The sequence below is a fragment of the Lathyrus oleraceus genome, chromosome 5 (assembly GCF_024323335.1).
Source record: "Lathyrus oleraceus cultivar Zhongwan6 chromosome 5, CAAS_Psat_ZW6_1.0, whole genome shotgun sequence".
In the NCBI taxonomy this organism is placed as follows: Eukaryota; Viridiplantae; Streptophyta; class Magnoliopsida; order Fabales; family Fabaceae; genus Lathyrus; species Lathyrus oleraceus.
In genome coordinates this window covers 129,877,860-129,901,230 of record NC_066583.1, presented here as the reverse complement: position 1 = coordinate 129,901,230, position 23,371 = coordinate 129,877,860, and the positions used below count along the sequence as shown (strand labels likewise).

At 36.8% G+C, this 23,371-nt stretch overlaps 1 protein-coding gene across 1 annotated transcript; it reads left to right on the top strand.

Moving 5' to 3' along the window:
- Window positions 1-952: 952 nt before the first annotated feature.
- LOC127088304 (purine permease 3) lies at window positions 953-2,722 on the top strand. Its single transcript, XM_051029240.1, has 2 exons — window positions 953-1,836; window positions 2,029-2,722. The coding sequence occupies exons 1-2, from the start codon at window positions 1,081-1,083 to the stop codon at window positions 2,383-2,385; spliced, it is 1,113 nt and encodes a 370-aa protein (XP_050885197.1). The 5' UTR covers window positions 953-1,080; the 3' UTR covers window positions 2,386-2,722.
- Window positions 2,723-23,371: the final 20,649 nt, after the last annotated feature.

The window sequence follows — 23,371 nt, the reverse complement described above, 5'->3', positions numbered from 1 at the left end:
GTTTTCCTGTTTTGAATTTATATTAACACAAAAGCTGCATTCATTTTATATGTTTTGATTTTATATTAATACAAAAGCTCCATGCATTTAAATATTTTTATTTTATTATAATATAGAAACTACATGTATTTATATGTTTTTATTTTATTATTTTACAAAAACTCTATGCATTAATATTATTTGATTATTTTATGAAAATTATATACATTAATTTTATTTTATTATTTTACAATTTTATATATATATTAATTTGAGTTTATCATTTTACAAAAACTACCAATTAAACATGAGAAAAATTATTATAACAATCAATATAATATTATACCATTTGAATTTGAGATTTTTTAACCTCCTAATATAGGATGTTATAGGTCTTTTAAATAATGCCGAGGCTCATGGATAAAAACATTTTGTCTGTAGATTATGGATGTTATTTTAAAGAGAAATGATATATGAAAAGGGTAACAGTGTCGCTTGTTGCACACCTGCCTTTCATTTATATATAGTTTTTGTTAATAAATATTTATATAAGTTATATTAATCCTAATTTATTAATGTAAATAAGTTAAAATATTTATAAATCAATATTTTGGAAAATACACATAGATCACTTAAGTTTCATGTAACTCCTAGTCAAAATCAAATATACACAAAATTAATTTTGTTTTGACTTTGCTTTTAGGTGAACTAATTTGTAGATTTGTGTCAATTTCAATCCTAACAAACTTTTAAGAACTTAAAAACAAAAAATAAAAATAAAAAATAGAATAAAGTCAAGAATAACTTTAAAGATAACATTTCAAAAGAGAGGTCTACACGTAATAATTCTAAAATGTTACAAGAATATTTTATTATGCTATGAAAACTATTCTCTTCTAATATGGCAAATACTTAAAATAAAATAAAGTATTATTATATTTTCAAAACAATGCATTGTATTTGTAATAATACTATGTTATAGTAAAATACTCCATAAAAGTGTATATATTGTCTCCTAGTGTATATATTAAGTTTCATTGTTCGTTTCGTTGTTGCAAGAAAACTCACACAAACCAAACCAGTGACAGAACAAACTCACACATGGCAGAAGAAAAGAATCAAGAACGGAAAGATAGAAAGATGAAGAGAATTCTTCTCACAATTAACTGTTTATTATTAGCCTTAGGAAACTCCGGTGGTCCCCTCATAATGCGTCTCTACTTCATCCACGGCGGCCACCGCGTCTGGCTATCCAGTTTCCTCGAAACCGCCGGTTTCCCTGTAATGATCCTCCCCCTCACAATCTCATACATCAACCGCCGCCGTCTGCATCTAAATCCACCACCATCAACCACCACCGAACCCGCCGCAAAGCTGAAAATAATCTCCATGAAACCTCCTCTCTTCTTCGCCGTAGCTGTCATCGGAATCCTCACCGGCCTCGACGACTATCTCTACGCGTACGGCGTTGCTCGGCTTCCAGTTTCCACTTCCGCGTTAATAATCGCTTCGCAGCTTGGTTTCACCGCGGTTTTCGCTTTTCTTCTTGTGAAACAGAAATTCACCGCTTTCTCGATAAACGCCGTCGTGTTGCTTACAGTTGGAGCGGGAGTTTTGGCTATGCATACCTCTGGAGACCGACCTGCCGGTGTTTCTACGAGGCAATATGTTATCGGTTTTCTCACTACTCTTGCTGCTTCTGCATTATATGGATTTGTTTTGCCTTCAATTGAATTGATTTATAAAAAAACCAAACAAAACCTCACTTATTCTCTTGTTATGGAAATTCAGTTCGTTATGTGTTTATTTGCTACTCTCTTCTGTGCCGTCGGCATGATTGCAAATAACGACTTTAAGGTAAGTTCTCCATTCTTCTTTTTCTGGATCTTCTACAATAATACAGATATAGAATCGTTGGTCGGATCATCGATTTTAGTTGATTTGATCGAGGACTCTTATATCTGTATTATATAGTAGAAGATCCATATATTAAATTATTTTAATGGTTTATCAATGTGATTTTGGATTTTTTTTTTTTTTAATATGAAGGTGATTCCGAAGGAGGCTAGGAATTTTGAATTGGGGGAAAAGACTTACTATGTGGTGTTGGTGATGAGTGCAATGTTATGGCAAGCGTTTTTCTTGGGAGCAATTGGGGTTATTTTTTGTGGTTCATCTTTATTGTCTGGAATTTTAATTGCTGTATTTTTGCCGGTAACTGAAGTTTTGGCGGTAATTTTCTATAAAGAGAGATTTCAAGCTGAGAAAGCGGTTTCTCTTGTACTTTCTCTCTGGGGTTTTGTGTCTTATTTCTATGGTGAGATTAAACAAGATAAGGAAAAGAAGAAAAAACTTGCTATGGAGACAGAGATGGGGCATAGTCTTGAAGTACTACCTGCTCCATGATTGCTATACAGGTTATAGTTGTAGAAATGTGTGATTTGTGTGTGACTTAAGCGAAATGCTTTAATTGATAATTGAATGTTTTTTTAATGGAAAAAAGGATATGCAAGTGTGAACTTATAGTCAAATAAATTTTGAGTAGTTTATAACTGTTTTTAGGAAAATAGTGCTACTAAAGAGTGCTTTAAGAGATTGTTTAATAGTTTAAGATGATACTCCTTCCAAAAGACGACGGATCTACATGGGGTCGCGGATATAGAGATATGTACATGTAAATACGTAATGTCTTGATGTAAAGCTATGTTTACTTTTAATATGTTATTTATTAATAATTTGTTGATATTATCTATAAAAATATTCTAGAATTGTTTATATAGAAAAACTTAAATGAAAATATTAATGCGTAATATATGTCTCAACTAACGAAATAAAAGAATGATAATGACATGTTATAATAGATAATTTAATCTATACATACAAAACAACAAGCTCCGTCTAATAGTCACCTCATTTGCACGTGTTTATTATTTGTTTTGCGTCAATACTCTGTCCAATCTGTTACGGAGGAGTTACGATCCTTCTGAAATTTTTTCAACACATCAGAATTATCCTACCAGCGTGCATAAGAAATCCAAGTCTCAAATGCATTCAATAGTTTTCTGTAATTCACTTTTAACTAATAACAAGTTATTTATTTTCTCTCTATTATATATATATATATATATATATATATATATATATATATATATATATATATATATATATATATATATATATATATATATATATATATGCGCTAATTCAAATAATAAGTTTCAAATTCAATTTCAATTCACTTTGTTCCTTCACATACTGACTTGAACGTTGGACTGCTAACCTGCACTCTTCGTCGTGTCGAAACTTGCCATTACTTTTGATCCTCATTCCATTTTTGGTTCAAGATCGAAAATTGGTGTCGTCTCTAGGAATCGACTTCTGATTCCTGCATTCTCAAAGATTCACATTCACTCTTCAATTCGCCAATACGCAACCTCATTAGGCCACCAAATCAAAAGCCTCTGAGTTTGAACATGAGTGGATTCGATCAAACATCATTTCAACTTTGATTCCTCGAATTTTTAGATCTATGACTCGTCTACTTCCAAAGTAATGGATGAATCCAAAGCCACTCGCTTCGATGTTGTGCGAGAAGTCGATGCTGTCGCATTTCAAGTATTGATTAATCAATTGCATCCACCTCCTCTGTAAAAATTGTGAATCTGGGAGAAGGAGTTCTATTAGATCTAGATCTAATCTAGATTCCTCAAGTAGCTGAATATGTCCAATTTCCTCCAGTCGCGCCTCCGGTTCCACCTCTAGTCTCACAACTTGAAGTCTTACCTAGTTTCCAGCTACTGCGACCTAACTTTGGTCTGTAAGGCACTAACGAGTTGTTGAACGACATATATAACATCGTTCGACAACAAAATTCACAAGCGATAGAAGATAGGTTGCTTCGCCTTGAAGAAGGATTGCACAACGCACCTCAGCGAGGGAGCATCCTTCAATAGGTTGTCTAAAAAGGGACTCACATTGCCGGTCCATATCTGATCGCAATGAAGAAAGATGAAACTCTTTAATCATAAAATCAACAGAGGAGCAAAAAATATCAAAGTCCTCCCCAAAGTCTCGAGGGAGACCGAGACAATCATGCTCTTCAACAGAAGCATCCATTGTGAACCAGGATTTTGGAAAGTAAAATACCAAAATTCATGGAGAAATCGCCCAAGCCAAGTGAGTGCGATGGAAAGGGAGATCAAGATGAGCATGTGCATCTCGTTAATGACCGAATGAACTAGTTTAGTGTTGGCAAGGCTTCTAAATGAAAGTTGGTTGCCTTAACTCTGGTCGGGCTGGCCAAGCTATGGTTCAATGGTCTATCGGACGGAAGTTGAGTCATTGTCTGATTTTTGTGAGCGGCTCTCTGCATACTTTACCGCTTGGAAGAGATATTTAATGATTGTAGTTTCTTTGAGAGGGACCGTTCAAAGGAAGAAAGATACTTTGCAATCTTATATTGACTTTTTTCATGCAAGTTATTGTTGAGGCGGAAGGAGCCAAATAAGGTCTTAAGTGTTGGATCTTAGAGAATGACCTTCTGCGTGATTATCCCTTCAGATTGAATATCAGAAGGAAGAAGGTGAGATCCATCCATGAGATGATGAGCCTAAAACTTACATGATCTTGGAGGAGAAGTTGAACACACGCTTCGATAATTTAATCTCCATTGACACCACCTCATACCGCCTGACAGGGAATGAGTCCCACCGACGGAGAGATGACTCTGAGCGAGGTATATGGGATGGGTACGAGAAGTAAATGCCACTGAATGTATCTTAAGAGATGATCTACCAAGACTGTGCCAACACAAAATTCAGGAAAGGGGGATCTGACCACCTTACCCTATCAAAGAAACATATCAAACTGACAAGTCAAAGTATTATAGCTTTTATAAAGGCCACAACTATAACACTGACGATTCCATCTAGCTGAAGGATTCCATTGAAGGGTTGATCAAGAGGGGCAAACCGACCAAGTACGTGAAAGAGGGAAAAGGGAAAAGGAAGAGTCAGCTAAGGTAAATCTCCCTCAAAGAATGCAAATGTTTGGACTAGTGGCAAGAGCAAGGAGGCCAGTAAAGGTAAGCATACACATATCATTACCATCACAGGAGAAACACCTAAGAAAATCTTATGTACCTGCTGGAGTTAAAGAACATGTGCAAGCAGGATTGTTTCAGAATGCCACATACAATGACAATGCTTCTGATATTGGTTGTACCTACTGGAGCTTAAATGGAAGACATGTTCATGCAGGATGGTTTCATATGACATACACAATGTCATGGTATCTGATATGGCTGTACCTGCTATAAAAGGAAATTGGATTATGCAGGATTTTTCCAGGATGTCAGACCCGATGTCATGACATCATGTACACAGAACATTCAGTATGAATGTCTGGTGTTTTGTGATTGCACAATTAATGGCAATCATTGGATGATTGAAGATATGGCTAGCTGGTGCATTCAATCATGGATTACAACCAAATTTACTTATTTTCCAAGGAGATCTATACAGATGTTATAAAAAGATTTGATTGGAAAATAGATTTAGGGTTTTCAAGATGTCCAATGCTTCTATAAAAAGGGACTTAGAAAACCTATTTGAATACACAACCAAGACTGAGCGAAATATAGAGAGAGAGCTAGGGTTTGTGTCTGTTTAGTCGTAAGACTTGTAGGTCATTCAAGTCATCCATTGATGATTGAATTGGACTGATTTGTGGTTGTAATTTGTCACTCTAAAGCTGTTAAGCAAGAGTATGTGTCTTCTTGATCAAAGCTGTGAAGCAAGATCAAGTGTGTGTCTTCTTGATCAAAACTTTGAAGCAAGATCAAGAGTGTGTCTTCTTGATTGAAACTGTGAAGTAAAATCAAGAATGTGTAATTGAAAAGTATTTTCTTTTCACAAGGGATTGTTGTTTAAGATCACGGGTGTGTGATTGTAAGGGAAGTGAGTGGGTTCTCATATCTAAGAGTGCTTAGGTAGAAGTTGCACGGGTAAAGATTAGGTGAGAAAGACTGTAACTTGGTGAAGTGTACGGATAGTCTTTGAACTAATTATATTTTAGTGAATTTCCTTCCTAGCTTGGTAGCCCCCAGACGTAGGTGAGTTGCACCGAATTGGGTTAACAATTGCTTGTGTTATTTGCTTTACCATTCTGTTTTTGTTTATCCATTGTTTATAACCAGATATCAGTGTCGTGACATTACCTTCGACATCTTATATCTGATACCAGAATTTCAATTGGTATCAGAGCAGGCATTCTGCTCTAGTTCTGGGTGAGATCTAGGGGCAATACTTTCTGGTACAATGGAGAGAGATGGAGGATCTGTTCATAAGCCACCAATTTTGGATGGTTCTAACTATGACTATTGGAAACCTAGAATGGTAGCGTTTTTGAAATCCCTTGATAACAAGGCTTGGAAAGTTGTGTTAACAGGTTGGGTACATCCTGACATTACTAAAGAAGGAGAAGCCACCACTAAGAAGCATGTAGAAAAATGGTCCAAGGAGGAGGATGATCTTACTCTTGGAAACTCTAAAGCCTTGAATGCAATATTCAATGGGGTAGAAAAAAATATTTTTAGGCTGGTAAACAACTGTGAAGTGGCCAAAGAAGCTTGGGACATTCTCAAGACCACTCATGAAGGCACCTCTAGGGTAAAGATGTCTAGACTCCAGCTGCTCACCTCCAAGTTTGAAAACTTAAGGATGAAAGAAGATGAAAATATTCATGAATTTTACATGAGTATCCTTGAAATTGCCAATGCCACTGGAGCCTTGGGTGAGAAGATGTCAGATGAAAAGTTAGTAAGAAAAATACTCAGATCACTCCCCATGAGATTTGCTATGAAAGTAACAGCCATAGAAGAATCTCAAGACATCTCAAACATGAGAGTTGATGAGCTAATTGGATCCCTCCAAACATTTGAGATGGGAATATGTGATGGAGCTGAAAAGAAAGCCAAGAGCATAACATTTATGTCAAACACTTTAGAGGAAGATGAGGAAGGTGGTCAAGATATTGATGAAAACCTCGCAAATGAGATAGCAATGCTGGGAAGACAGTTCAACAGACTGATAAAAAGGGTAGATGTGAGAGCAAAGGGAAATGTCAAGAACATCACATCTGACATCAGTAAATCCAACAGCTTTGGTAAGAAACCAAAGTCTGAAGAAAAGCCCAAAGAAGTTCAGTGTTATGAGTGTAATGGGTATGGTCATATTAAAACTGAATGTGGGACCTACCTCAAGAAACAAAAGAGGAGCCTTGTGGCCTCTTGGTATGATGGAAGTGAAACAGAAGAAGCCACAAACCATGTGACTGCATTGACAGGAAGATGGGGGTCTGAGGAAGAGTCAATTGATGATGAAAGAACCCTTAAAGAGTTGTGCCACAGAAAGGCAGGAGTGTGCGGACAAGTTGAAAGCCAGAAGAAAGTGATAGCTCAGCTGGAAAATGAAAAGGAAGAGCTTGTGGAAACCATCTCAAAATTAAAGGTGGAAGCTGTATTCTTGAATTCCAAACTAGAGGAGATGACTAAGTATGTAAGAATGCTTAATAATGGATCTGCCATCTTAGACAAGGTTCTCCAGACTGGCCAAATAACAGGAAACAAATTTGGTATTGGATTCAAGGTTGAGTACAGTTACACTGGTTACAAACCAAAATCCAAACCTAATTGCAGCCATGTTAAAAGCAAACCTGAGATGTCACATCAGATGTCACAACAGCAAAAAGGGAAGCATCAAAGATGGAAATGCCAATACTGTGGAAAATTTGGCCACCTGAAGCCCTTTTGCTATAAGCTATATGGCTATCCTGGCCCTGTTCAGCCTCAATACCAATCAGGGTCCAAGCATCACAAGACTGTCAACAAAAGGCAATGGACTCCTAAGACAAAGGTCACAAGTCTCATAGCTCACACTTCCCTCAGAGTTTCTGCCAAAGAAGATTGGTACTTTGACAGTGGTTGCTCTAGACATATGACTGGGAACAAAAATCTGCTAACTGAACTTCATCCTCATGCCATGAGTTATGTTACCTTTGGTGATGGTGCAAAGGGGGAAATCAAGGGAATGGGTAGGCTGGATTGCCCTGGAGTTCCTGACCTTGATGATGTCCTACTTGTTAAAGGATTAACTGCTAATCTTATAAGCATCAGTCAACTGTGTGATCAAGGTGTGAATGTAAACTTCACCAAAACTAAATGTCTGATTACTAACAAAGAAAACAAAGTAATCATGAAGGGAGTTAGGTCCAAAGACAACTGCTACATGTGGAGCTCTCAAGAAACTGGATACTCCTCAATATGTACCTTAGCCAAAGAAGAAGAGGCGACGATATGGCATCAAAGATTGGGCCATCTGCACCTTAAAGGTATGAAAAGGATCATATCTGTTGATGCAGTTAGAGGAATTCCCAACTTAAAGATTGATGAGGGAAAAATCTGTGGAGAATGTCAGATTGGAAAACAAACAAGGATGTCACACCAGAGGCTTAGACATGACACAACTACCAAAGTCCTGGAGCTACTTCATATGGACTTGATGGGTCCCATGCAAGTAGAAAGCCTTGGTGGGAAGAAATATGCATATGTAGTGGTAGATGACTTCTCCAGATACACCTGGATCAACTTCATAAGAGAAAAATATGATGTATTTGAAGTCTTTAAGGAGCTTTGTTTGAAACTTCAAAGGGAAAAAGAAAGTCCTGTTGTCAAAATTAGAAGTGATCATGGGAAGGAGTTTGAGAACAATAAATTTGCTGAATTCTGCTCTTCAGAAGGAATTCATCATGAGTTCTCATCCCCCATCACTCCCCATCAAAATGGTGTGGTGGAAAGAAAAAATAGGACTCTTCAAGAATCATCCAGAGCTATGATTCATGCTAAGAAATTGCCCTATCATTTTTGGGCTGAAGCCATGAACACAGCCTGCTATGTTCACAACAGAGTGACATTGAAGAAAGGAACTCCCACAACCCTTTATGAAGTCTGGAAAGGAAGAAAACCCACAGTCAAATACTTCCATGTATTTGGTAGCAAATGCTATATCCTGGTTGATCGTGAGCGAAGAAGGAAGATGGATCCCAAAAGTGATGAAGGAATATTTTTGGGCTATTCAACAAAAAGCAGAGCCTACAGGGTCTTCAATTCCAGAACTAATGTGTTGATGGAATCCATTAATGTAGTGGTTGATGATCAACAGACTGATGTCACAGACGATGTCGAGACATCTCTGAATGATTCTCCAGCTGACTCCTCAGACAAGAATAAGGAAGAAGAACCACCTCAAGCTGAACCTGAAGATGAAAAAATCAACAAGGGACCCTCTATCAGAATTCAGAAGGATCATCCCAAAGACCTTATCATAGGAGACCCAGATAAAGGAGTCACTACTAGATCAAGGGAAGTAATCTCACATGGTTGCTTTGTGTCAAAGATTGAACCTAGAAATATCAAGGAAGCCTTGACTGATGAGTTCTGGATCAATGCCATGCAAGAAGAGTTAGGTCAATTCAAGAGGAATGAAGTATGGGAATTGGTTCCTAGACCTGAAGGAGTAAATGTCATAGGTACAAAGTGGGTATATAAGAATAAATCTGATGAACAAGGGGTTGTTACTAAAAACAAAGCTAGATTAGTAGCTCAAGGATATACTCAAGTTGAAGGAGTTGACTTTGATGAAACTTTTGCTCCTGTAGCTCGCCTTGAATCCATTAGATTATTGCTTGGAGTGACATGTATTCTGAAATTCAAACTGTTTCAGATGGATGTAAAAAGTGTCTTTCTAAATGGCTACCTAAATGAAGAAGTATATGTTGAACAGCCTAAAGGCTTCACAGATCCAAATCTTCCACAACATGTGTACAGATTGAAGAAAGCCCTCTATGGGTTAAAACAAGCTCCCAGGGCTTGGTATGAGAGACTCACAGTGTTCCTCACTGACAACGGATATAGGAAAGGAGGTATTGACAAAACCCTGTTTGTAAAGAATGAAGGAGGGAAGCTCATGGTGGCACAAATATATGTAGATGACATTGTATTTGGTGGGATGTCAGAACAGATGGTTGAACATTTTGTTAGACAAATGCAATATGAGTTTGAGATGAGCCTTGTTGGAGAACTGACCTACTTTCTTGGTCTACAAGTCAAATAGATGGAAGACTCTATCTTCTTATCCCAAAGCAAGTATGCCAAGAACATTGTGAAGAAGTTTGGCATGGAGAATGCAAGCCATAAAAGAACACCTGCTCCTACACATGTAAAAATCTCCAAAGATGAAAATGGTGTCAGTGTAGATCAAAGTCTACACAGAAGCATAATAGGCAGTCTGTTATATCTCACAGCAAGTAGACCTGACATTGCATTTGCTGTTGGTGTGTGTGCTAGATATCAAGCTGAACCAAAAGTCAATCACATAAACCAAGTAAAGAGAATACTAAAATATGTCAATGGCACTAGTGACTATAGGATGTTATATACTCATGGATCTGGCTCTATGTTGACTGGATACCGTGATGCAGACTGGGCTGGGAGTGCTGATGATAGGAAGAGCACATCAGGAGGATGTTTCTTCTTAGGGAACAATCTGATTTCATGGTTCAGCAAGAAACAAAAATGTGTATCTCTATCCACTGCTGAAGCTGAATACATAGCAGCTGGAAGTAGTTGTTCTCAATTGGTCTGGATGAAACAAATATTGTTTGAATACAATGTCACACAAGAAGTCATAACATTATACTGTGATAACCTAAGTGCTATAAATATTTCCAAGAATCCTATTCAGCACAGCAGGATAAAGCATATTGATATCAGGCATCACTTCATCAGAGAACTTGTTGAAGAGAAGATCATAGCACTGGAGCATATTCCTACAGAGAGGCAATTAATTGACATATTCACAAAAGCTTTGGATGCCAATCAATTTGAATGCTTAAGAGGAAAATTGGGGATATGTGTGTATGAGAATCTATAGCAATCAAAGGAGTTTGTGGTTAGTTCTTACAAAAAGAGTATGGAGTTTTGTGAGGTATGGTGTAGTGAAAGAGGTGATGGGTGTAAAGATGCTATGAGATTTGCACACCTTTGGTCAATTTTGACTAAAAAGGGGGAGAAGTATGTGGGGCTGGGTATTGGAGTTGTGAGATGTGTGTGGATGGACTGGAGGACAGCTATTATTGAAAGAAGTGCACAAGTGCGAAGACAGAATGGTGTTTTGTTTACAGATGTTTACAGATGTCTGATATGGTGCACAGGTGTTGATGTTGAAGCAGATGTCAGGATGACATTCTGGCTGGTACAGGTGCTGGAGTTACAGTAGCTGTTATGATTGTTGTATGCACAGTTTTAGGGGGAGAAGAAGTACCCTGGTGCATTGTGCATTTGTGTGTCTTACTAGTTGCATCAATAACTAGTAATTCTGATTGTTGCACAGATTTAGGGGGAGGAGAAGTACCCTTGTGCATGTGTGTATTACTAGTAGCCATAGCTAGTAATTGCTTTGCTACTGCTGCTGATTAAACTACTGTTATGTGGTTTAAACTGCTGATAGTTTTCCTTGTGAACAAAAAGGACATATATATCTTTTAGCCAAAATTTGCCAAAGGGGGGGTTTGTTGATTCTAAGTGTTGGCAGCAATTTTGGTAAAACAAAGAGTGTTCACAAGATGTCTTGTGTGATGTCTTAACATGAGATATCTTATGTACCTGCTGGAGTTAAGGAACATGTGCAAGCAGGATTGTTTCAGAATGCCACATACAATGACAAGGCTTCTGATATTGGTTGTACCTGCTAGAGCTTAAATGGAAGACATGTTCATGCAGGATTGTTTCAGATGACATACACAATGTCATGGTATCTAATATGGTTGTACCTGCTATAAAAGGAATTTGGATTATGCAGGATTTTTCCAGGATGTCAGACTCGATGTCATGGCATCATATACACAGAACATTCAGTATGAATGTCTGGTGTTTTGTGATTGCACAATTAATGGCAATCATTGGATGATTGAAGATATGGCTAGCTGGCGCATTCAATCATGGATTACAACCAAATTTACTTATTTTCCAAGGAGATCTATACAGCTGTTATAAAAAGATTTGATTGGAAAATAGATTTAGGGTTTTCAAGATGTCCAATGCTTCTATAAAAAGGGACTTAGAAAAACTGTTTGAATACACAACCAAGACTGAGCGAAATATAGAGAGAGAGCTAGGGTTTGTGTCTGTTTAGTCGTAAGACTTGTAGGTCATTCAAGTCATCCATTGATGATTGAATTGGACTGATTTATGGTTGTAATTTGTCACTCTAAAGCTGTTAAGCAAGAGTGTGTGTCTTCTTTATCAAAGCTGTGAAGCAAGATCAAGTGTGTGTCTTCTTGATCAAAGCTTTGAAGCAAGATCAAGAGTGTGTCTTCTTGATTGAAACTGTGAAGTAAAATCAAGAATGTGTAATTGAAAAGTATTTTCTTTTCACAAGGGATTGTTGTTTAAGATCACGGGTGTGTGATTGTATGGGAAGTGAGTGGGTTCTCATATCTAAGAGTGCTTAGGTAGAAGTTGCACGGGTAGAGATTAGGTGAGAAAGACTGTAACTTGGTGAAGTGTACGGATAGTCTTTGAACTAATTCTATTTTAGTGAATTTCCTTCCTGACTTGGTAGCCCCCAGACGTAGGTGAGTTGCACCGAACTGGGTTAACAATTGCTTGTGTTATTTGCTTTACCATTCTGTTTTTGTTTATCCATTGTTTATAACCAGATATCAGTGTCGTGACATTACCTTCGACATCTTATATCTGATACCAGAATTTCATAAGGGGACCATGAAGAGGAAGATTATTGAGATGATAGTCGTCCACAAAAAGGTTGGAAGTACCTTAGTGAAGACTCCTTATCGGCCTATGTTTGGATTCTATGACTCTAAGAAGGTGGGTGGCATCCCTAATGAGATATTTCCTCTAGTGATTAGCGTCACAATCAGGCAGTTTGATGACTTCTAAATCTAATTGAAGGTATAAGTTATTGTGACATCATGTATTCTGAGTTATTTGAAAATATGGGCCTGGAAAGAGGAAGCTTACGGTCATATGAAGGCTCGTACTTGTAGGTATTTAGCAGAACGACCACTCGTCTGTGGTGTTATGTCGAGTTGATCATGTCAGTAGGCTAAGGAAAGCATATTTGAATGTTCAATTCATAATTCCTCAATGTATTCTACAGTAGCGTCTACCATTTAATTCTGAGAAGACCCTTCATAGCCATTGTGGACATTGTAAGTTCGTCGGTCAACCTCAAGCTCAAGTACCATAATCTCCAGGGGGAATCGACCATCATTAGCGTTGATATCAAAGGGGAAAAAAGAATATATCAGGTGATCCAACAAGACCAAGAGGATTGTGTAGCCATGGAGATCAACATGGCATCCCTGGGCGGTCAACTCTAGAGCATGAACATTTGCCCACTAAGACGTGGCTGAATTATGAGAAGGGAAACATGGAGAATAAGCGGCGGATAGCTCGCCTAGTTATGTTTTATTTCTTGTTTTGTACTAAATATGTTTTTATAATCACTCTCCTTATGTACATGAACAATTTTAAGTTATGAATGAAATGTTACATTTTCTAAAATATTTGTTTCTTTGTGATTGTGCATGGTGACAACAAATCTGGGGTACGAATAACGAGATCGAGGTCTGACACTAAGAAGGCATGGGTGCTATCGTAAACGCTTTACACGTATATCTACAATAATCGATTCCCCACAATAAAAAGCACACACTAAGAATCCATAGGTGTTGTTGAAGATGCTTTGTACGTGCTACTACAACAATCAATTCCCCATAAAAATCCAGGGGTGTTGTCGCAGACACTTTGCATGTGTGACTATAAGAATTAATTCCCCCACCGAAATTCAGTGGTGTTGTCGCAGACGCTTTGCACGTGCGACTATATCAATCAAATACCCACATGACATAATAGTCTATTCCATCTAGAAGCTAGCCACTCTAGAGGCAGATTGGGTTGACCATACGCCTACCCCAGACTGGGTTTCCACCTAGGAGGGGGAGGGGAACCGATGCTTGGCCGAGAGAGGCTCTAGTGGCATTCAATAAACTTTGAGATAAGACCTTCTAAGTTTGCACAAGATCTAGAGTTATACACTTAGGATAGTAAATAAACTTAAATCATGTAAAAATGCATCTCATTCCAAAAAATAAAATATATACACATATATTCTTTCATTACAAAATTATTTAGCATACAGTATAAAAAAAGAAAAAAAGGGAGTCGGTAAGGCTACTCAAATAGGGAGACAACCTCCCCATAATTGAGCATTTCATTCGGACAAATTCGCTCCCTCGAGATAAGAAGAGGACGGTGATAATGCTAAACTTGTTGTAAGGCATTCTCAGACGACTGCAAAACCGTGCCAAGGCTAGCGGTCGTGAATTCACCTAGATACTGAGTTAGAAAGGAATTCTCGAGGCATAACTCCAATCCCTTTTGAGTTGGTGAAATATATGCTTGAGCAAATGATAAATTTCCCTAAGCAACAACTAGAGCTTGGTTCTTCTTCACCATGATATTCACCAGATGAGTCACCTAACCGACCAGAGAACCGGGAAGATTAAGAAGGATTTTCGTATTTAGGGGGAGACCTAAATAGAAAGTCACTAGGATTAGGAAGAGGCATTGAACAACATGGGACCTTTGTTCTTATAAGACTAATTGTAATAACTCAAGATAGTGAATTTTCTTTCTTGGTTAGAGTCCCCCTAGATGTAGGTATGGTTTTATCGAATTGGGTTAACAGGTCTTTATGTCCTTTTTATTGCTTCCTGCATTGATCATCTTGTTTTTTGTTAGACGATATGCTTAGATCTAGAGGGGGTGAATAGATCTCGAGTTAAAAAAACTTTGACAAAAATAGTTTTGAAAAAATTATGGCCTTAAAGCAAGTTTAAAATATCCTGGATCAAATATCGTCTAACCAGATCCGCTATCAAAAATCTCAAATATGCGTAGTAGTGACAATGATATGATAATGATTCACAAATCGATCAACAACAACTAACCACAACAATTTGAATGCAAAGTAATACAGAAATTCTACTTCTAATGAAAAAAAATTAAGTGAAGCAATTTGTCGAACACTTAATGTGCAATCAATAATGTTTGGAATTATATGTGGTATTGTTGTTCTTAAAATCCAATCACAACCAAATCGTTTGTGGTCAACACAACAACACCAATTTCAAATATGTTCAAAATTATGATCCAAACAAAATTTATCAAACGATCTATGAACTCGACAAAAGAGAGATAAAGTACACAAGGATTTGTTTAGGTAGTTCCCCAATCGACCTTGTTATGGATGTGTCTGCCTTCAATTTGAATGTGAATTGAGATAGTGCAATATATCTTACTTTACAAATGTATGAATACAAGAGAGATGTAGAAACATAACCTTACAAACCCCAGGGTTGGTATTGATTCTACCACCTTCTCTTACCTTGATCAAAGCTTGATTAAGTAACTAACAATTCCACTTCAATTCACCTTCTCACGCTACTTCTTTGAACGAAACCCCTTGTTCTTCAAAGATTTCACTCGATCAAATCTATTCCAAGCGCGCACTTGTTGAAACCCAAGATTTACCAATACGATCCACCGTCTCACGCTACTCTTTTTCCAAGAACCTTCTGTTCTTTCAAGACTTCACTCGGTCGGATCCGAATTGTGTAGTCTTGTCCAAAACCTTCGAACCCTAAAAGATATTGAAGGAAAACTGCACCTTGGTTTTCTGATTTGAAACCCTCAAAGCTCTCAACCCTATATATGGTACAGCAAACCTAAATTGGACATTATCAACCCTAATATAGATGACACCCAATCAAAAAAGGATTATGTGTAGTTTGGTTGTGTGTATGCATAAAAGAGAGGTTGAAGATGACGAGAATGCTTTGAAATCCTAGTTTCATATAGGTTTTACTCACTAGAAACCTTACTAGTAAATGATGTGTGTACCAAGTATATATATGTAAACAAATAAGAAGCAAAAGGAATAAAAATAAATTCAATTTTTCAAGATTTTTGATCTATAGGTCGACCTATAAAGTCATGTGTCAACCTATACATGTTATGTGCCGACCTAAAGAGGTGACACATGATACATAACCTACATGCTTCAATACTGTAGCACATGATCTAACCTATGCATCGTATGTGTCCACCTGTAGCTAAAAAAAATTATTCTATAGGTCGACCTATAATCGTATGTGTCGACCTGTAGACAGTTTTCCACATAAAATGAATTTTTTGATGCACAAAATCTTTTCTTTATGCATGAATCTTTTCTAAACCACTTCCAAACGTGTTGACATGCTTCCTAATGCTAAAATGCCTAAAATGCAAAACTAGAATCAGATGATATTGTCTAATGCACATAAACGCTAAAGCATACTAGTTTTGACATCATATAAAACATATCAAATGGAAAGCTGCACTCGCATACTCCCCGTTTTTTATGATGGAAAAACTTGAGACAATGTGTTTCGTGTACATGAAAGGCTCCCCCTGAATGTATGCATCATAGCTACATAAGCTTCATACTTCTCCCCCTTTGAAAATATCAAAAAGAGACAAAGCAAGTTATTAGCAGTATCACATAGATACAACAGATCACATATATAATATACGATACAGAGGCAGTTGCAAAGATAAGATGTGTACTCAAATATACTCAACATACATGAAAATACACAACAATAATAAACACAACAACATTACACATTTATCATCCAAAATAATAGACATAGTACAATCATTGTCTCAAATTCAAACAAATTAGCAACATTGTCAATACATAACCAACAACAAAATAAATAAATCAAAGTTAACAATGCATGAAGACTCTAAGCATGACTCAAGAACATGCATAACAATATACAAGACTCAAAATACACAACATAAAACAACATCCCAACACTTGTTCCAACAACATTTCATCTTCTTCTACGTCCCCTAGGCACTGGTCTTATACCCATATACCATCATTACCATAGTGATGATCCAAGAAGTCATACATCTCTTGGTAAAACCTCATATAATGATGATGGTTGTGATTCTCAAATTCGATCATATGGTTTATCCTAACAACAGTGGCGGAATGATTCACATCCATGTCATTCCACATAGATACAACGCTTTCGGTTACATAGGAAGAAAAAGCTGCAAAATTAGCATCTTGAGTAGTCATGTGTTCCTGTATCAGACGGAACCTCTCCATTTAAGCAGCTTCAAATGCTTTTGCCTTTGATAATCTTCCACATACCTCTTGTCTTACCTTAATTGCATATTCTAGCATTGACATGATAGAGAATGTATCACCATAACCAGTACCATGAGCATCTCCATGAGAAGCATATTGCATTACCGCATCACCCTCAGGAACATCATGAGGAACACTCATAGGTTACTCATCATCCATATGAGCATCAACAACATCATCACCAAATTCTGCAGGATCATCAAAATTGTAAATCTTCCTGCCAATTTTACCTGCACGGAAGTAATATGCTCGGCGGCTTATGTCCCAAAAATAGCCCAAGTTGGTAAGGGTACATTGAGAAAACTCTTGAGTTGGTCCAGGATATTTGTATGTGAGATTAGGCATGCCAATTTGGAAGCAAGTCAGAATCATACGAGAGACATCCCTTTGTCAGAATCATGGATACATAGCAAAAAGACATCCCTTTGTTTCACTCCTTAATAGTAAACATACGAGAGACAAAGTAATATGACCATTTAATCTTGATATTGTTCAACAGAAGATACACCAGATGAATTTTAGCAAAATCAATTCTTGAGAATCCGTCATTTTTTGGGTATAAGACATGAGAGACTAGCCATAGCAGAATTCTAGGAACCATTTTCAATCGCCCAATGGTAATAACATCATAACAGTCATCAACACGAGGACCTTTAAGTATCTCATTCACATGAACATTCCACTTAAAGTGAATATGAGTGTGGATATCAGTCACTAACAGATCAGCTTCATCATCATCAGCAGCAGCATCAACAACAGTTATACCAAATAAGGATTTCCAAAATTCATCAGCGAATTCATAAACAACGTTACCTATAGTAAATTTGAAGCAAGAAATTTTCTTAGCATGCAACCCAGAGTAGAATACATGAATGAGGTCTTCTTATAATCTTGAGCAAGCTGTAGAAAATAATCAATCTGCTGATGTGCAAAAATACTAGCCACTTCAGGGATATCCAAACCACTAACCACACTTGCCTTCCAAACACATTGTTTCACCACAAGCCTGTGTTTACATTTCTCCTCAAATTCATCAGCATACATATTAGAAACCAAAGAAATCAGAGTTTCCACAGTAGCAGAAGATGTACTAGCTTTACCATTGCCTTTAGCAACACCTTAGGAGCCATATAAAATATTCAAATAAAGTGTGCACACTAAGTGTTTGATGAAATGTGTGAACCAAAAGTGAAGGAGTATGTGTGATAAATGAATACTCATACACTCAAACAAGACAAACAATCAGAAATCACACAAAGAAGTATACAAAAACCACAAATAAATGCAAATTCGGAGTTTTGGTGAGTTTGGGTGAAAGGGTTTTTTTGAAGGGGAAATGAGGAAAATAGATGAAAATGAAAATGATTTGATGAAAATTTAATGATTGACGATATGAAGTGAATGTGCCTAACAATATTTAATGCTAAATGAATGATTTTCACAATTAAAGATGAGATGTGGAGATTGAAGAGTTTGGGTGCATGTATGAATGTGAGAGAAATGAAAAGATTTGACCAAGAAAAGCCACTTATGTGTCGACTCTTAAAGGCATGTGTCGACTTATCAAGGTCATGAGTCGACACACACTAAAGCTAATACCAAAGAATTCAAAATTTTATTTTATGTGCTGACCTATCCACCACATGTGTCAACATATACTGAAGGAATTTTGAAAAATTCAAAAATTTAATTGTATGTGCCGACCTATCCGATTTATGGGTCGATACATGATGTTCAAAACATGAAAAATTTGACACTTGTCAATTTTGAATGACTTTGGATGACTCAATTTGACTCATGCATGACTAATTGATGAGAGACATATCCATATGATTGTTTTTCATGATTTTCTAGCTAATAATATGCAAACACATAAATGTAAGCATGAAATTGTAAAAGATATAGATCAAATGTGAAGACATTTATAATGAGGCCACTATAAACATGTAAAATGAAACACACAATGGTCACATTTAAAATTTTTGGAAATGAACACTCATAACATACATCATACACACAATATCACACACCTTTGAGAAATAAAAAGGTAAAAGAAGAACTTACTTACAAAGCATGAAAAGGATTGAAATGATATTACCTCACCATAAAAATGACAGGGGATGCACTTGAATTCCACAAGGAACTCTCGAACGAAAGTTGGAATAAATGCAATACGTGCCACAAACTCTAATGAAAATGAATGCTCTTACCATTTCTCCCTTTACAAAAGTACTTGACAGTGAGATTAATAATGTATCCAAGAATCTCATTGACTTGATGATCATCCTTATGATTGTACTTTCAATATTGTTCAATCATGATGATAACCTTGCTCCTCCTTGTGTTTTATCATCTTAGGTTGATCAATCTCTAGTTTGATGAACTTGAGTATGTCTTATTGAAGATAACCTACATCATGAAATACAATACCTTTCCTGACCTTTCTCGGATAAAAAAACATTAATAATAATCAACACACTTTTACAATTTAAAATAAACACTAAAAGTTAACCTCCTTGGCAACGCTATCGTTCTTCCTTGACACATAGTCAAAACAATAAGGAGATGTCACCCGTATGATGTCTTGAACCTCCATAAATGAGATCTCATACTCTCTTCATATAGTTAACACATCTATCCTGCAAGATCAACGAATGATGCTAGGTACCCAATATTCATTGGGTCCTTGATGATTAATTAAACCTTGGTTACATTTAGGCAACCATTGGAAGTCTCTTTTAGAAACAAAAAGTCTCCTAAATTTTCACTTTGCAATAGTGTGACCTTTTTTGCAACGATAATGACAATACAAGTTATGAGAAGATGTTCTTTTTCTATTAGGACCCTTTTCAACAAAGCTATACCTTTTGTAAGGATTATGATAAGGCATATGATATTTAGAAGTACAAATATCAAAAGTAACCTTAGGTTGTAATGCCTTATCCAACTGTGCTTTAAGAGTTTTTTACTCTTTTTGCCAAATGTGACAAGTTTCATAACCAAACCATGAAGGTTTGTCATCCTCACTCTCATATTTTAGAATATATACCATAGATTTCCTAATAGCTTCCATATTCTTTTTGTTTTCCAAAATTTTAGTTTCTAAGTGTGAAAATATTCTTTTGTTTGAAGCTAACTTTTTGAAAACATTTATGGCTTGTCTTTGTAGATTTTCAAAATATTCTTCTAATTGAGAATAAGATAAGTCATGATTAGATTCATGCTTAGAGTGACTTATAACCTTTTTCTTCTTTTTGTTTTCCATAAGATGAATCTGGGCCGATTCTACACTTGAAGTTGAGCTTTCATCACTTGAGGAATCACTTTCTCTCTCCCAAGCAGCATAGGCTCTTTTAGGCTTGCTAGATTTCTTGTGACAACCTTTCTCTTTATCTTTATTCTTCATAGTGTAACACCTCAAAATTTGCCCTCCTCTTCTTGGGACTAGTTTAGCATATTGCATTTCATTTTAGGACATTAGGCATGGCATAGTGCATATCATGTGAGAATAAGAAGGTCATCCTCCAAAGTCTTTTCAGAAGATGGAGATGTTACATGATTCAAGCCTGAGGGTTTCCATGAATTGGTGATCAACCATCTGAGGGTTTGCTTTTCACCAGGGTTTCAAAGGTCTTGAGTATTTTCTTGGTTGCAAGGGTGCATCACCATCATCATGGTTCTATCATCATCAAGGATTTCATGATTCATGCTCAAGTTTCCTTGGGATTAGGGTTTTGACCTCTGGTCAACCCTAATCAATGACAGTCTTCCAACCAGGGTCTCTCAAGGAGATGAGGCATTCTATTGAGATGGAGGTCACATGGTTATCATAAGGAGCTTACAGGGGCTAGGGTTCATTTCTGAGCCATTTCCCCAAGTGGTAGAGGTTCAAGCTGATCAGAGCATGTCAAGGTCATCTAAAGACCTAAAAGTCAACTGTGCAGTCAACTGTGGATTTTGAGGTGGGGAAATGAGTTGAGACACCTCATCATGTTCAAAATAGGTCCATTTGTCATTTCAAACATCTATCTTGAAGATTTTGAAGTCAGGGCAAAAGTTTCCAAAAATGGAAAGTGACCTGTAATTTCAAGTTTCCAAAAATGGCAAGTTTTTGGTCCACATTCAACTTGACTTATCAACATCAAAGAAGCTTCAAATGGATTTTTGGTGAACATGAAAGTTGAATATCTTTCTCTCCCCTTTCCAAAAAGTCCTATATCATGTCCATATGATAATTGGTTGAGAAGTTATGGCCAAATGATCACCAAGTGTACATGGAAGTTCAACATGGCATAACTTTTGATTCAAAACTCCAAATTGGTCCACTCTTTTTGCGAAATGCTTGTCTTGACCAATACTTTCCAAATCAACCATTGCATTGCATGAAAAAAGTTCATATGATCATGTGTTCATACATATGCATTTTGGAGGGAAAATCCATAATTTGAATTTGGTTGATTATGCAAGCCATTTGATCATTCCATCATATTTATTGGTTGGTTTTAAGGGGATTTGAAGCATAACATGTTACTGTTTACGTGCACATGTCCATGCACAAGCTCATTTTTCATTTTTTTCCATTCACTTCATAACTCACTAATCCTAATTAGCCATTGCCTAATTTGATTAACAGCATCATTAGTGAATCATATATAAGCCTAATCCTAACAGAATTTGCCATAACAACAATTCTAGATCTCAAATTCATCTTTCCCTCCAATTTTTCTCTCTCCTTGAATTTCAAATTTCTTCACATAACTCTTCAAGATTGTTGTAGATTCATCATCCTCATGGAGTTTTAAGCAAGATTCATCCATTATTCGTGGCAATTGAGCTGGTTTTCAAGAAGATCAAGCACATGAACATGTCAATGGAAGTTTGGAATTAAGCTGGATCTGGTTGATTTCAAGTGATGATTTGTGCTCAAAGCTTCTAATCAATCATATTGGAGCAGATCTGGATCATTTGGAGGCTTGAACAAGTGAATTTGAAGCACTGCCATTCCAAGTAAGTGAAATTTTCGTCCTCACCTTTTGATGTTTCATGTACATGATTAGGTAGATCTTGCACTGCTGATGATGCTGATAGTTTTAGAATTTAAAATGGATAAGAAATGAAGAAGATATGATGATTTAAAGTTTGGTTCATGAAACTTCTTTGCTTCGATCCAGAGAATATAGGAGGAATTAGGACAAATGAATAGGATATTCGTGATCCTCGTTGCGAGACGGTTCTAGCCATATATAGTTTGTCCATTTCTGGAAAATTCCACGGTGGTGCTCCGCCTGGCTGGCCGGAGAAGACGGTGGAAACCACCGTCCGCCACCGTCTGCGTGCAGCTAGGGTTTAAGGACCAAAACGTTGCGTTTTGGCTTGGCGCGCTTGTAACCATCCTTGCCTCGGTTCGAACCTTCACTTGGCATGTTTTTTTATTTCCTTTAAGCGCGCTTGTAACCTCATAAACCTCTGTTCGAACCTAGCGCTTGTTGCTTTTAATTTCCAATTTGATTTTTCAATTGAACGCGCCATGAACCTCCATAACCTGTGCTCGATCCTTGGCGCTAGCGTTTTGAGAATTGCATTTGTTTTCTCTTGTTGAAGCGCTGCGTTTTGAGCGCATTAACCCTGGATGCCTGGGTTCGATCCTTGCCTGTGCACGTTCCATGTTTTCATTCACATTTTATTCTTCCATATTATTTTTCATTATTATTTCATTTTGTTCATCAACTTCTAAAAATCATAAAAAAATAGCACACATGTCCAAATTAATCCAAATTTTTTTCCACATTCTTGTGTTGATGTCTACTATTTTATGATGTGATTTTCCTGATTTTTGTGTTTCTGGATTTTTAATTGTGATTTTGTGTTTGAACATGATGCCAATTTACTATGTTGTGCTAATTGTTTAATGGAATGCTCATGGTTTATCCAATTGACTTGAAATTTGGCATGCTTGATCCTAACATGTAATGTGATTTTCTGGCTTTGGTTTGGCATTTTTATCATTTTCCATCACTGTTTTAGATACATGAACATATGGTGTGACA

Coding starts and splice junctions, on each gene's coding strand:
- LOC127088304 (XM_051029240.1), top strand. CDS start 1,081: ATGGCAGAAGAAAAGAATCAAGAACGGAAAGATAGAAAGATGAAGAGA. Junction 1,837..2,028: donor TTGCAAATAACGACTTTAAG/GTAAGTTCTCCA, acceptor TTTAATATGAAG/GTGATTCCGAAGGAGGCTAG.